The sequence below is a fragment of the Octopus sinensis genome, linkage group LG23 (genome assembly GCF_006345805.1).
Source record: "Octopus sinensis linkage group LG23, ASM634580v1, whole genome shotgun sequence".
Lineage (NCBI taxonomy): Eukaryota > Metazoa > Mollusca > Cephalopoda > Octopoda > Octopodidae > Octopus > Octopus sinensis.
The window spans coordinates 21,212,506-21,228,485 of NC_043019.1; the positions used below are offsets into that span (position 1 = coordinate 21,212,506).

General features: G+C 38.7%; 1 protein-coding gene across 4 annotated transcripts in view; it reads left to right on the top strand.

The window, feature by feature from the left end:
* The window catches only part of LOC115223367 (low-density lipoprotein receptor-related protein 1B), a 262,355-nt gene that overhangs the window by 197,288 nt on the left and 49,087 nt on the right, over window positions 1-15,980 (top strand). For all 4 annotated transcript variants that reach the window (XM_029793862.2, XM_036512479.1, XM_029793861.2 and 1 more), the window contains 7 exons: window positions 2,620-2,748; window positions 4,356-4,595; window positions 6,191-6,433; window positions 8,386-8,502; window positions 11,350-11,478; window positions 13,379-13,584; window positions 15,109-15,691. In XM_029793862.2, coding sequence (XP_029649722.1) covers window positions 2,620-2,748; window positions 4,356-4,595; window positions 6,191-6,433; window positions 8,386-8,502; window positions 11,350-11,478; window positions 13,379-13,584; window positions 15,109-15,691 — 1,647 coding nt within the window. The remainder of the gene's footprint in view (window positions 1-2,619; window positions 2,749-4,355; window positions 4,596-6,190; window positions 6,434-8,385; window positions 8,503-11,349; window positions 11,479-13,378; window positions 13,585-15,108; window positions 15,692-15,980) is intronic.

The window sequence follows — 15,980 nt, forward strand, 5'->3', positions numbered from 1 at the left end:
TTTTGTTCAAACATCGCTATAGAAAATGGGTTATTAGCTAATATTCAATTGGGTATATAACAAAATTTTACGATAGAATTTGTTATTCTGGGTAACTTTCTGATACCCATAATAATATTTACGGCAAAATAGTCTTAATTTCATTTAAGGTTGAGGGAAACCACAAACTATCGTTTCTTTTGCTTTGTTTACGTTTAGCGTAACGGTTCGTCTCCGCTGTAATGATTTCAAATAGGCTCATTCGAAAAAGTAAAAAGAAATAGTCTAACGCTTTACTCTTCTGGGAAAGTCTGTGGCTTGGTCCAGTTTCTTCAGAAAAATCACTGAAAGAAACAGTTTTTAAATTTTCACTCCATTCAGGTGCCAATTCGTTTTCTTTATCGCTATCGGAGATCTCAGATTCACTGTTTTCACTTTCGGAAAATGAAACATCAGATTCATTATCAAATACCACATGCTTTTTTTTTTCAGTCATAGAGTTAGATTTATGAAGGTCTTCAGTAGAAAATCCTTCGAATTCTGACTCGCTGCTTGATATAATGAAATTCGTATCCATTTTTTGTCAGAATTACAAATTTTGAAAACACAATAGGAACAAATTTCGGAAAAAAATCTCCCAAAATTCACGGAATTAAAATTACACTTCGATTATTGTACAGAACTGTAGTTGAACTGTTAACGAAGTATAATACGTGTTTTCACGAATGTACTGAAGAGATTTGCTCTGATATTCTCATTTAAATATGAATAGGTAAATTCGGGCGGCTTTGGGCGGTTTGGTTTCATAAACCAAAATTTTGTTCGGGCGGCTTTGGGCGGTTTGGTAACGAAAGGGTTAATAACATGCGCGTACACACACACACACATACAAATAAACACTAACACACATTTCTTTGCTACCCTTTTAGTAACCTGTACCCAATGAGATCAAATCAAGAGACATTCTCTGATCCTGCTCTAACCAGCAAAAGATTCTATACATAGTCCTTCATAACCTGAGCTTCCCGGAATCATAGGGTTCCACAAGAAGTTTCTCAGAGTTCTATAAAAAGCAATTATATGTAAATGAGTTTTGAACAATTTTTGTGTTTAATTTTTTATTCAAATTCTGTCAAGGTTGATTTTGCCCTTTGTCCTTTCGAGGTTGATAAAATATCAGTTATGTTCTGCTTGCTGGCCTTGAGCCAAAATTTGAAACGATTATTATCATTATTGAGTGAGAGAACAATACATTTCATCAAAGTCACACTGGGGTACAAATATATGAAGCCCAATATACCTATCATGACTACCTGTCTGATAAGGGTACCCCAGGCATATGCATCCTTTTGGGATTGATAAATTAAGTACCAGTTATGCACTGGGGTCAATGTAATCGACTACCCCCCACATCCCCCAAAGTTTCAGGCTTTGTGCCTATAGTAGAAAGGATTATTATTATTGTTATTATTAAGACAGTGAGCTGGCAGAATTGTTAGCACACCAGGCAAAATGCTTAGTGGCATTTTGTCTCTTTTTACATTCTGAGTTCAAATTCTGCCAAGGTTGACTTCAACTTTCATTTTTTCAAGAATGATAAAATATGACCAGTCAAGCACTGGGGGTTGATGTAACTGTTTTACTCCCTCCCCTGAACTTGTTGGCCTTCACACTTGCACCAATCTTTTTCAGCCATATTGGTAGTTGAGAACTAATACTTCCAAGTGCACTAATTACTATTGGTATCATGTCTATTCTCCTCATTGACCACAACCTTCATATTTCCCACGTCAAATCATTATAGTTGTTTATTTTTTTCTTGTTCTTTTTCATTGATCCTGTTGACACCGGGGCATGCTATGTTCATCATCATGCATGTTCTTTCTTTTTTATTCATCACAGCAATGTCTGGTCAGGTGATCGCACCAAATCATTGCATCCCACAGGATTTTGTAATTCTCATTCTCGGTGACTCCTGGGGATTTTTGATACCACATCTTTGCTCTTTGTAGGCCGTAATTTCCACAGAGCTCTCAATGGATCCTTCTTGCCACATTGTCATGGCATCTTTTGTATTTGCATTGTGCCAATTTCAGGCATTCGCTAACGATGTGCCATACCTTTTCACCCCTCTCACCACACATTTTGCATTTGTTACTGTCAGTAGTGTTGTCTATTCTGCACTTCACATTGTTGGTCCTTCATGCTTGCTCTTAAGCTGCGCATATGAGTGTTTTTGTCTCTATCTTCAGGTCACTCCTCCTCAGCCATAGTCATCAGTCCTCTGTATCTGTTTTTATGTTCACATCTCTTGCAAACTGACCATACATATTTTCTCCTTCCAGGCTGTTTCTTTTTGTGTTCATTTCTTGTTTAAATTTTTCTTTCATTATACAATTCTCAGTTTTGATGACACTGGCCTTCTTCATATGTTTCAACTGTTCAGCCTTGATGATGCTGGCCTTCTATTATTGTTGTTGTTGTTTTTATTATTATTATTATTTTTATTATTATTATTGTTATCATTATTGTTGTTATTATTATTATTGTGGTTATTATTGTTATTATTTTTATTGTTATTATTATTTTTATTGTTATTATTTTTATTATTATTATTATCATCATCACTTACTATTCTAGATCGTCCAACCTGTCACCCAGATAACTTCACTTGTGTCAGCTCCGGTCTATGCATTCCTGCCAGCTGGAAATGTGATGGTCAAAGTGATTGCCGTGACAACAGTGATGAATCAGAAGAAGCCAGTTGTCGTAAGTTACTCCCAAACCTTACTAGTTTTTGCACTAGAACCTACCACAGCCATACTGTAACTTTTATATGTAATGTTGTCGTTGCTTAGACTCACACTCACCTCAGCCCTGACCTAGCAGAACTATGGACAAAGGTGTTATAACAGTGACCATCCAGTCTTTTTAATGTACATCATCATCATCATTAGATTTTTTTACATCCACCTCATAGAGAACATTTGTGTGTGAGAGACAGAAAGATGGATGGAAGGAGAGAGAGATCATTAGTGTTGTCACCATTGTATGTTTCTATTACATCATTTATTAAAGGGAGAGAGAAAGGGGAAGAGAAAAGGTTGTTGTTGAGAGAGAAGTACAGTGAGAGGGAGAGAGAGGGGGGTGATAAATTGATAGATAGGTTGTTACCATTGTAATTAACAAGATTACATTGGTTCAATACCTTATATCTTTGGGAAATAAATTTCCCTAAATCAAAAGGTATATATTAAGCATATAATCCATATTCAATTAAGAGAAGAAAATAGAATTGATGGTTAATAATTATTTATTAATAAATTGATAATTATTCATTCCTACAATTGTTTCAATTTTTGCTCATTCAGTAAATTACAAATTTATGCAATAAATCTGCATTTAAAAGTTATGAGCAAAATATCATCAGGGAAATACTAGACATTAATAAATTACATGTTCACCAATCTGTTTTTTCCAGCAGATATTTTGCTCATATCTTATAAGTGCAGATTTATTGCATAAATTTGTAATTTACTGAATGAGCAAAAATTGAAACAATTGTAGGAACGAATGATTATTAATTATTAGCCATTAACTCCCCATTTTCTTTTCTTAATTGAATATGGATTATATGGCACTTAAAAAAGCACCCACTACACTCACAGAGTGGTTGGCGTTAGGAAGGGCATCCAGCTGTAGAAACACTGCCAGATCAGACTGGGCCTGGTGCAGCCTCATGGCTTCACAGACCCCAGTCGAACTGTCCAACCCATGCTAGTATGGAAAATTGACGTTAAACGATGATTATATATATATATATATATATATATATATATATACCGGAGTAAGCACATAAATGTGAAACAAGGTGGAAAAAAGAGTACTCAAATACCAGAGGTTGAGTAATATGCTTTATTTAAAAGCAGCAGAAATATAAGAAAAGCTGTTACTCAGAGTTTCACGTTCCCATTCATCGGACAGTTTTTTAACAAAACTGTCTGAACGGGAACGTGAAACTCTGAGTAACACCTTTTGTTATATTTCTGCTGCTTTTAAATAAAGTATATATGTGTGTGTGTGTATGTGTGTGTATATGTGTCTTTCTGTCTGTGTTTGTCACTACCACCACTTGACAACCGGTATTGGTGTACTTAAGTCCCCATAAAATAAGTTTTGTGCTTTGAAAAAAGAGCTGGGGTCAATTCATTCAACAAAATGTTTTTCAAGGCAGTGTTCCAGTATGGCCACAGTCTAATGGCTGAAACAAGTAAAAGATAAAAGATACCATATTACACATTTCCCATAATCCTTTGAAGATATGTTTTTTTTTTGTTTATACTTTTCTATATATTTTTTCTCCTTTATATTTTCAGCTGCAAGAATATGCAGCAACACCGAGTTCCAGTGTACCAGCAGCCAATGTATTGAGCTGCACGACCGGTGTAACGGCGAGTTTGACTGCCTTGACGGCTCTGATGAAATGGGTTGCTTGCCGAATGACTGTAACCCAATGTTACAGTACAGATGCCACAACGATTTCTGTATCGACAGGGTGTTGTTCTGTGATGGGCATGACGACTGTGGAGATAATTCTGATGAATATGAAGACTGCGGTGAGTAAAAACAACCAAATTTATTTTATCTTCCTTTGTTTGTTTGATGTTTTTGTAGCCATATTTTTGTAGCTTCGCATACACTGCTTTTGTTTCAAATCATCACCATATATATATATTTATTTCTTTACTACCCACAAGGGGCTAAACATACAGGGGACAAACAAGGACAGACAAGGGGATTAAGTTGATAACATCGACCCAGTGCGAAACTGGTACTTTAGTTATCGACCCCGAGAGGATGAAGGGCAAAGTCGACCTCGGCGGAATTTGAAATCAGAACGTAACGACAGACGAAATACCACTAAGCATTTTGCCCGGCGTGCTAATGACTCTGCCAGCTCGCCACCATATATATATATTGACTAGCACTATGACCCTGCAACGCCGGGTCATAGTGCTAGTGCATGCATATACAGTTGCGTGCATGTGCACATACATGCGAGTACTGTCCAAATCCTCGACCAATCACATACAGTTAGCTGGCATTCAATTGGTGTATCAAGTTTCGGGCATTTTGATTGGGTTTTGGATAGAAAATTCACAAAAAAGTCACTTCTATTGATTTTGTAATGGCTTTGCAGGGTGACTGGGGAAATGTAAAGATGTGCACGACCACCCTTGGACAGTTTTGAATTACCATAGAAAGTGCGAACCCTCTAACTGAAAAATTGTGGATTTGTATAAAGGACACACACATAGACATTTTGCCGTTTATATATAGAGAGATATGTGTGTGTATTAAACGATGTAGTGGAAACATATATAGGTCAATAATAAGTTGTATTTAAATCAAATTGTAAATTTAAATTCATGAAATGCTACTTCATCATATTCCATATTATTTATATATTATATATTGATATATGTATCTATACATATATATACGTGGAGGCACAATGGCCCAGTGGTTAGGGCAGCGGACTGGCGGTTGTAGGATCGCGGTTTCGATTCCCAGACCGGGCGTTGAGTGTTTATTGAGCGAAAACACCTAAAGCTCCACGAGGCTCCGACAGGGGTTGGTGGCGATCCCTGCTGTACTCTTTCGCCACAACTTTCTCTCACTCTTTCTTCTGTTGGCCTGCTCACTTAGCCAGCGGGGTGGCGTCATTTGAAGGCTAAAACAATGTGAAGCGCATTATGACCAGTGATGTGTAGCCTGGTCGGTGACGATGACATATATATATATTGTATAGGCGGTGAGCTGGCAGAAACGTTAGCACGCCGGGCGAAATGCTTAGTGGTATTTCGTCTGCCGTTACATTCTGAGTTCAAATTCCGCCGAGGTCGACTTTGCCTTTCATCCTTTCGGGGTCGATAAATTAAGTACTAGTTGCGCACTGGGGTCGATGTAATCGACTTAATCCGTTTGTCTGTCCTTGTTTGTCCTCTCTGTGTTTAGCCCCTTGTAGGTAGTAAAGAAATATATATATATATATTTACATCTCTGGTGATACAGTGTGAAGATCAAAGTGATGTCAGTTTTAAAGTGATATGCCATCATTTTAGCCCAGCAGCCCTTCAGTGATATATAAAAGTTTTAAAAAATACTTCTTTATATTTAATTTCTTTTTGGCTTTTTTTTATATTTCCAGCTTCCAGTGTCTGCACAGTGACAGAGTTTCAATGTTCAAACAATCAGTGTATTGATCTCCAGGATCGGTGTAATGGTGATTTTGACTGCCTTGATGGCACCGATGAAATGTCCTGCCATGCTGACAACGTGTGTGACCCTGTGTTGCACTTCACCTGCAACAACAACGTCTGCATTGATCGTGTCTTGTTCTGCGATGGCCGGAATGACTGTGGAGATAATTCTGATGAACATGAAAATTGTGGTTAGTGAAATAAATTGTAACGAGACCTTTGTATAAATATGTGTGTGTGTGTGTACCTATTTGTGGATGTGTGTGTCTGAGTTTAAAAATTTATATATAAATTCTTGATACAGTCAAATGGTTTGGAAAAAATTTATGAATTAAAAATTATTTTAAAGCAAAATTTGATAAACACTTGAACATAGTATTTTTTTGCAAAGATTTATTTGTGTGGGTGTATACATATGTATCTATATATGTATGTACATATATATGTGTGTATGTATATATGCATGTACATATATATGCATGTACATATATATGCATGTACATATATGTATATATATATATGTGTATATATATATGTGTGTATGTATATATGTATGTATATATATGTGTGTATGTATATATGTATGTATATATGTGTGTATGTATATATGTATGTATATATGTGTGTGTATGTATATATGTATGTATATATGTGTGTGTATGTATATATATGTGTGTGTATGTATATATGTATGTATATATGTGTGTGTATGTATGTATGTATATATGTGTGTGTATGTATATGTGTATGTATATATGTGTGTGTATGTATATGTGTGTATGTCTATATGTGTGTGTATGTATATGTGTGTATGTCTATATGTGTGTGTGTATGTCTATATGTATGTATATGTGTGTATGTATACACACATATATACATATATGCGTTACATCTTGGGCAAGTGTCTTCTACTATAGCCTCACACCAACCAAAGCCTTCTGAGTGGATTTGGTAGATGGAATCAGAGAGAAGCTTGTTGTGTGTATAATGCATGATGTGTGTGTTTGTGTCTTTTGTGTTTGTATTTGTTCCCCCACCATCGCTTGACATCTGATGTTGGTGTATCTACATCCCCATAAAAACTGTAGCTCACTATTTAAACAAGCTTTCCATTTGTTTTCTTATATAAACACTAGTGAATAATCTGTCGTCACTGCTTGAATAAGCTGTCCGGCAAAACATATAGGTGCCACTCAGAATGAATTTTATCAGCTCTGTCTGGCCCCGTGTCGGTGGCACGTAAAAGCACCATCCGTTCGTGGGCTCGTTGCCAGCCTCGGCTGGCCACCGTGCCGGTGACACGTAAAAGCACCGTCCGTTTGTGGCCGTTTGCCAGCTCTGTCTGGCCCCGTGTCGGTGGCACGTAAAAGCACCATCCGTTCGTGTCCGTTGCCAGCATTGCCTGGCCCCGTGCCGGTGACACGTAAAAGCACCATCCGTTCGTGGGCTCGTTGCCAGCCTCGGCTGGCCACCGTGCCGGTGACACGTAAAAGCACCGTCCGTTTGTGGCCGTTTGCCAGCTCTGTCTGGCCCCGTGTCGGTGGCACGTAAAAGCACCATCCGTTCGTGTCCGTTGCCAGCATCGCCTGGCCCCGTGCCGGTGACACGTAAAAGCACCATCCGTTCGTGGGCTCGTTGCCAGCCTCGGCTGGCCCCCGTGCCGGTGACACATAAAAGCACCGTCCGTTTGTGGCCGTTTGCCAGCTCTGTCTGGCCCCGTGTCGGTGGCACGTAAAAGCACCATCTGTTCGTGGGCTCGTTGCCAGCCTCGGCTGGCCCCCGTGCCGGTGACACGTAAAAGCACCATCCGTTCGTGGCCGTTCGCCAGCTCTGTCTGGCACCTGTGCAGGTGGCACGTAAAAAACACCCACTACACTCGTGGAGTGGTTGGCGTTAGGAAGGGCATCCAGCCGTAGAAACACTGCCAGATCTGACTGGGCCTGACGAAGCCTTCCAGCTTCACAGACCCCAGTTGACCCGTCCAACCCATGCTAGCATGGAAAGCGGACACTAAATGATGATGATGATGATGATGATTGACTGTTTCAAGTATTGAATCTTTCTATGAGTAAATGTTTCATAAGTAATCGTAAACTTACTTCAAAATAATAACCTTCATTTAATATCGATTTGTCTTTTGAAGGTGTGAATCCGTGTGACCTACACAACCCATGTGAGCACACCTGCATTCCAGTCTATTACGAGTACAGGTGTTCTTGTCGTGAAGGCTACAAATTGTATAACAAGACTTACTGTCAAGGTAATTCTGTAAATTCTTTGAATTGCTTCATTCTGTACTGTTGTTGTTTCATAATATTAACCCTTTAGTGTTCGCATTATTCTACCAAAATTAATGCTTTTTCTTCCACTTTGTTTTGAACTAATCATGCATTATCTTGTAACTATAAGATTTTGATGAGGTAACTGTTAATTTTTAAAACGATATTGTAAGGTTGGTGTGAGAGACCAGATCTGGCCAGTTTGAACATAAAACAGGCAGAATACTTCTGGCCGGATATGGCCGGTTTAAATGCTAAAGGGTTAATGTTGCATGTGTTGTGTATGATATTGTCATGTGACCTAATCTGATGGTCACATGATGAGGACTATTTAATGGGATTGACCTTTGTGTTTCATGTAGTTTCTTCTTTTATAAAAAATATCTTGGGTGCAACTGCAGTTTTACTTCATTATTTAGGTGGTTAACCCTTTTGTTACCAACCCGGCTGAAACCGGCTCTAGCTCTTTAGTATAAATGTCTTGTTTCCATAAGTTTTGAATTCAAATCTTCCACCAAATCTTAGTCACAATTTATGTTCCTATCACTAGCTTAATGATAACAAGGTGATTTTACTAAATTCTTCGTTATATTTAAAATAATTGGAAGAAACACAGAGCATCTCAAAATAAATACAGTAACGAAAGGGTTAAGGCTAGTGAAAGTAAGGAGTTGCTTACTCCAATAGACACTTTGTCAGGGTTTATGTAGTAAACCTCTGGTAAGGAGTTTGCTTGCTTCCTAGTCACATGGGTTCAGGTTCTGTCCAACTTGGGCCCCAGGCTGACCAAAGCCTTATGAATGGATTTGGTAGAAGGAAGTAGAAGGAGCCTGTCATGTATGTCTCCTTGTTTTGACGTCATGTGATTGTTATCAATGAATATCATTCATTTTCATCTGATCATAGAAAATATACCTCAATAAACTTCATTCAACCCATGGCAACATGGATGTTAAAATGATGTTGATGATGATGATAGAAAACAGATAAGGTAATAGAAAAGAGACTGCAAATTCACAAATTTCTCTTTATATACTTGTAAACGATTCCAAATCCTGAATTGTTTCTATAGAATAAGTACCACTCATGTACTGGAATCACTGGCATTGACTAATCCTTATCTCTCAAAACTTGTGGCCCTTTAGCTTCATCAGATTATTGTCGATTTGACTCAGGCTCTTTCTTGTCCTTGCTAGAATTTATGTGGGTAGTGAGTTACTACTTGTAACCTTAGTGGCTATTAACATTTTGGGATCTTGTCGGTTTGAACAGCAGTTTTTTCTAGCGGTGTCATATGAAATTGTCACCCATAATTATGACCCTAGTATCGATCTATTGCATTTCAATCTGTTTTAGGGTTAGGAGTGGGGGGAAGGGTATCTTTTTTCTTCAGAAATGTAAATAAATCCAATCTGTTTCTTAAACGAGGGACATATTCATACGGCACAGAATGTTTTCACCTCAATAGACGTCATTGATTCGTTGAAATTGAAGGAAACAAACAACAAATATCTTACAAACTATAGAATTTTCTCAATAAAGCCAAGAGAAAAAGATGTTTTATAAACACATTCTACCAGTATACGAAGTTTAAAAGTGTTTAGTTACGTGGAAATTATTTTTAAAAACTGCCGTTCAAACCGAAAAGAAAATTTTTTTGTTCAAATTCCATTGATGTCCGATTTACCTCCAGGGTCAATAAAATATAGTACCAGTCAGTCAAATACTGAGATCAATGGTATCAACTAATTCCTTCCCTTGAAAGTTGCTGGCCCCTAGGCCTCCATCAGAAACCATTACTACTGCTACTAATTAGGTGGCAATCTGGCAGAATTAACAGCACATTGGGCTAAATGCTTAAGTTCTGAGTTCAAATTCCACTGAGGTCAACTTTACCATTCATTCTTACAGGTTTGATAAAATAAATACCAGTTGAGTACTGGGGTCAATGTAATAGACTCACCCCATTCCCCGAACTTGCTGGCTTTGTGCCAAAATTTGAAACCATTACTACCACTAGTACTGCTGCTACTACTACTGCTGCTACTACTACTACTGCTGCTACTACTACTCTGCTTAGATAGCAAGCTGGCAGAATCATTAGCATACTAGGCAAAATGCTTAGCAGCAATTTGTCTTTACATTTTGAGTTCAAATTCCACTGAGGTCAAGTTTGCCTTCTGTTCTTTTGGGGTCAGTAAAATAAGCATCAGTCAAGTACTTGGGTTGATGTAATCGGCTTAATCCCCTCCCCTGAAATTGCTGACCTTGTGCCAAATTTTGAAAGCATTACTATTATTATTATTACTACTTAGGTGGCAAGCTGGCAGAATCATTAGCATGCTAGACGAAATGCTTAGTGGCATTGCATCTGTCTTTATACATTGTGAGTTCAAATTTTTCCAAGGTCAGCTCTGCCTTTCATTCCTTTCAGGGTCAATAAAATAAGGTACCAGTTGAGCACTGGGGTTAGTGTAATCAACTAGCCTCTTCCATTCAAATTTCAGAGCTTGTGCCTATAATAGAATGGACTATGATTATTATTGAGGTAGCAAGATGGCAGAATTGTTAGCACAGAGGACAAAACGTTTAGCAGCGTTTCTTTCAGTTTTACATTGTGAGTTCAAAATTCTGCTGATGTTGACTTCACCTTTTATCCTTTCACAGTAGATAAAAGAAGTACCAGTTGAGCTCTAGGGTTGATTACATTGACATACCTCTTTCCCCAAAATAGGAAGCGTTGTTGTTGTTGTTGTCAAATTGTGATATAATTGACTGATTTATTTTATTCCCTATTCTAATATTTGTTGTTATTCTTGGAATTTCAGATATTAATGAATGCGTGACCAGCTTCCCTTGTTCTCACATGTGTAATAACACAATCGGAGGTTACACCTGCTCCTGTGCTGAGGGTTACCTTCTGGAAAAAGACCGAAGATTCTGCAAAGTGGCTGAACGTAAGTTTAATCCAGCTTTTATTTGTTTTGTTTTAATTTAATTATTGTGTTTCTGCATTTGAGGTCATGGTGCTGGACTATCGAGTACATGGTTATAAGTTCAAATTTTGCCTACAGTTATTGGCATTGTACTTCCACTTTTTCTTTGACCCAATTGTCAAAAATGTCAAAAAAAGACCAAAATCTTCCATAGTTATTCTTTTAATCCCAAGTCAATCACAAACAAGCAGATAAAAATGTTCTAATTGTGACCATCCCATCTTTTTTGTCTCAGAGATACTGTGTTTATACCTACATTATATAGGCTTGGTTTCTACAAATGGATGCTCTTCCTAATGCCAATGTTTCCTAATGTTTCACTGCCATGTGGCATGGCTGTTCGTATATAAGGACAGGCACACTTGTGTGGTTAAGTAGTTTGATGGCCAACCACAAGCATTCAGGTTCAGACCCACTACATGGCACCTTGAGCAAGTGTCTTCTACTATAGCCCTGGGTTGAGCAAACCCTTCTGAATGGATATAGTAGATGGAAACTGAAAGAAGCCTTGTGAGAATGATTAGCAGGGGCTGCAAAGAGGCAAATAATGGTGGATTTGGTGGCTAGATTCCCCTCCCCCTCTCTCCAATGTATGATGTGAGTAGAAGTGAGTGGGGACAGGAATTAGAAGTGTGGGTAGGGATTGCAAGAGAATAAGAGATGTGTAGAGAGGGGGTACAGGTAGGCAGTAAGTTGAAAAAATTGGTTGAGGTTTCTGAAGGGTGGATGTGGAGAGTAATGGACAAGGGGTGGGAGGTGATCCATGTCATGTGAGTTGGAGAAGGCAGAGGGATGCAAAAGAGAGCCTGGAGGGAGAGCAACAGGGTAGTAATGATGATGCAGTTGATGGGTGGAGGGGAGAGAAAGGTGATACATTTTACACGTTTCAGCCATTAGACTGTGACCATGCTGGGGCACCACCTTCGAGAACTTTTTGTCAACCTTTGTTTTGTTTTGTAAAGCCTGGTACTTATTTTATCAATCCTTTTTTCCTGAACCACTAAGTTATGGGGACATAAACATGCCAACACCAGCTGTCAAGCAGTAGGGTGGAACAAAAACACACATGTATATGGCAGGCTTCTTTTAGTTTCCATCTACCAAATCCACTCAAGGCTCTGGTTGGCCCAAGTCTATAATAGAAGACACTTGCCCATGGTGGCATGCAGTGGGACTGAACCTGAAACCAAGTGGTTGGGACGCAAGCTCCTTACCACACAACCATGCCTGAATGCAAACATTTGATTACTATAAACACATCATCTATATGGTTGTTTAGCAAGAAATTTCAGAAGCCACATATTTTTTTTCTTTCTTTTTTGCTTGTTTCAGTCATTTTGACTGTGGCCATGCTGGAGCACCGCCTTTAGTCGAGCAAATCGACCCCGGGACTTATTCTTTGTAAGCCCAGTACTTATTCTATCGGTCTGTTTTGCCGAACCGCTAAGTAACGGGGACGTAAACACACCAGCATCAGTTGTCAAGCAATGCTAGGGGGACAAACACACACACACAAACACACACACACACATGCATATATATATATATATATATCATCATCATCATCATCATATATATATATATATATATATATATATACACATATATATATACATATATGTGACAGGCTTCTTTCAGTTTCCGTCTACCAAATCCACTCAAAAGGCTTTGGTTGGCTCGGGGCTAGTGCAGAAGACACTTGCCCAAGATGCCACGCAGTGGGACTGAACCCGGAACCATGTGGTTGGTTAGCAAGCTACTTACCAGACAGCCACTCCTGCACCTATGTTGTCTAATGGCAGAAGAGTTCATTATGTATGTATGTATGTATGCATGTAATATCTTTTTGTTGTTCTTTCAGCCCCTGAACCAAAACTATTGGTTGCCAGTCAACATTACATCATTAAAACTGATTTCTCTGGAAGAAATATTGAAATGGTTGTCAACGATTTAAACCACGTGATTGCCCTTGACTATGATTGGGTTGACCAATACATATACTGGTCCCATATTTCTGCCACCAACAGCAAAATATTCAGGACTCAAATGAATTCCTCACATGTTCAGGTATGATCTACTAAAGCTTGTTCTGTATATCTCCAAATTGAAGGATTCAGTTCTTCATACACTTCTCTTTCTCTGTCCCATTTTATCTCCCTGTCCTTTTCTTTTGTAAAAAGCACCCACTACACTCACAGAGTGGTTGGCGTTAGGAAGGGCATCCAGCCATAGAAACACTGCCAGATTTGACTGGGCCTGATGAAGCCTTCTGGCTTCACAGACCCCAGTAGAACCGTCCAACCCATGCTAGCATGGAAAACGGACGCTAAACGATGATGATGATGATGATTTACCCTGTTTCTCTCCCTCATATATCTCTCTCTTTCCCTCCATCTGTACCCTCCCCCTCTCTCTCTGCCATTCTATCTTCCTGCACCTTCCTCTGAATCTCCTTCATTCTCCCACTCTATCTCCCTACTCTTCCCTCTATATCCCCTTTTGTCTCCTTCATCTCCCCCTTTCTCTCTACTATGCCTATAGGCATCTGCAATCAGACCTCCATTCCCAAGTCTAAAGATTCATAGTTTTTCCTGTGAAAGATACAACAGGGGGTTTCCAGCCTGTTGCCTTCTGCCACTTCATTTACAGTTTCCTAGTTTCCTGCTCTTCGAACCTTACACTTCAGTCTCAGAACCTATTTAACCCCTTAGGCACACAAACTGATTCATATGGCATCAAGGTCTGTCCACACACAATAGTGAACTTGTGGGACATATTCCCAGGGATCAACCTTCCATTGAGTCCTGTATAGTTTAACTGCAGGACCATCTTCTGCTATTGACCTATAACTAAGGACCTGGTAATAGTAGTAACTCATAGGTAACTCTCCATAAAACTCCAGAACTCTCAAGTTGGAGCCTCACCATCAGATGCAGCTTATCTTTGACTGGGACATTTGTACATTTACCTGGACATGCCCTCAGTGTGGTATCCTAGGGTCACTGAGTGTCCAGGTGACCCAGTCAAACTTGACTTGTTCTTGCCCATGTGGCAAGACCCATCAAAATGCTTTCTCTACAGGTTTTACATTGTTCTTGATGACTCTTCTAGTCACTCCTATTGTGCCTAAGGTTTCATAGAAATTAGTTCTTTTTATTTGTGGAGTTTTTTACCATTAGAATTTTAGTCTAATTATTTTCAGCTTTATTTCATTTTTGGATTTGGTTTGCAAGATTCTTTATATGAGTTCATGTGTTGAAGCATATTCTATTGTGTCTGGGGAGAGTCATTTTCTTTTTGTGCCTTATTATGTAACACATAAGAAAAACGTGGAAATTTTACTGGTGAGTGTATTACATAATAAGGCACAAAAAGAAAATGACTCTCCCCAGACACAATAGAATATTTTCAGTTTGTGTGTCATCTGCATGTTTACCTAGAAGCTCAAATTTTATACCTTTTTTTTTTGGCACCTGACATTGCATTCTTAAAAAAAATCAATAATAATGATATTAATATGTACTTGCAGTATTGTATTAATTTTTTGTCACACATTTGAAAAGACTCTTGTACTTTGCTTGTCTTCCAAAGGTTCTTCATGAAACTAACATCAAGGACCCTGATGGTATTGCAGTGGATTGGATAGGGCGTAATTTGTATTGGTGCGACCGTACGACACACACCATAGAAGTGTCTCAGTTGAATGGTAATCACCGGAAAGTACTTCTTCATAAAGGCCTGCACCATCCTCGTGCCATTGAAGTCTATCCTGCCAAGGGTTTGCTGTTCTACACCGACTGGGGCAGTTCCCCTCACATTGGACGAGTCAAGATGGATGGAACAAACCGAATAAAAATTATCGACCAAAATTTGATATGGCCAAATGCTCTGACCATCGACTATGTTACCAATAAGATTTTCTGGGCCGATGGGCGACTCAAATACATTGCTTTTGCAAACTTGGATGGTACCAACATAAATAAAATAATCAAAGAGTACCTATCGCATGTTTTTGCCATAACTACTATCGAAGGCTTTATATTTTGGTCTGATTGGGGTACAGAAAATATTCATCGTGCCATGAAATTCTCTGGAGAAAACATCACCAACTTCTCTCATTTGCCTTCTCGACCCATGGACATTCAGGTGTTTCATCCTTTCCGACAACCTCAGCGTAAGTTCATAGATTCCTTCTCATTATTTCATCTTTATATATAAAAGTCAAGCTGTGTGTCTGTCTCCTACGATTTAGATTCCTAACTACTCCCACATTTTGCGGTGCAGTGTAACCAAAAGCGGGTATCTTATAGTCGTGATTCATATCGAGCCCTTCTGGGTAATAGCGCGCATCTATGATGAGTCTACGATTTTAAAAATAATTTACCATCATTTTTTTCCATTTTGATGCATTTTTTCGCTATTATATAAGGGAAGCAACTCTCTAAAAATGTCTACGATGAGTT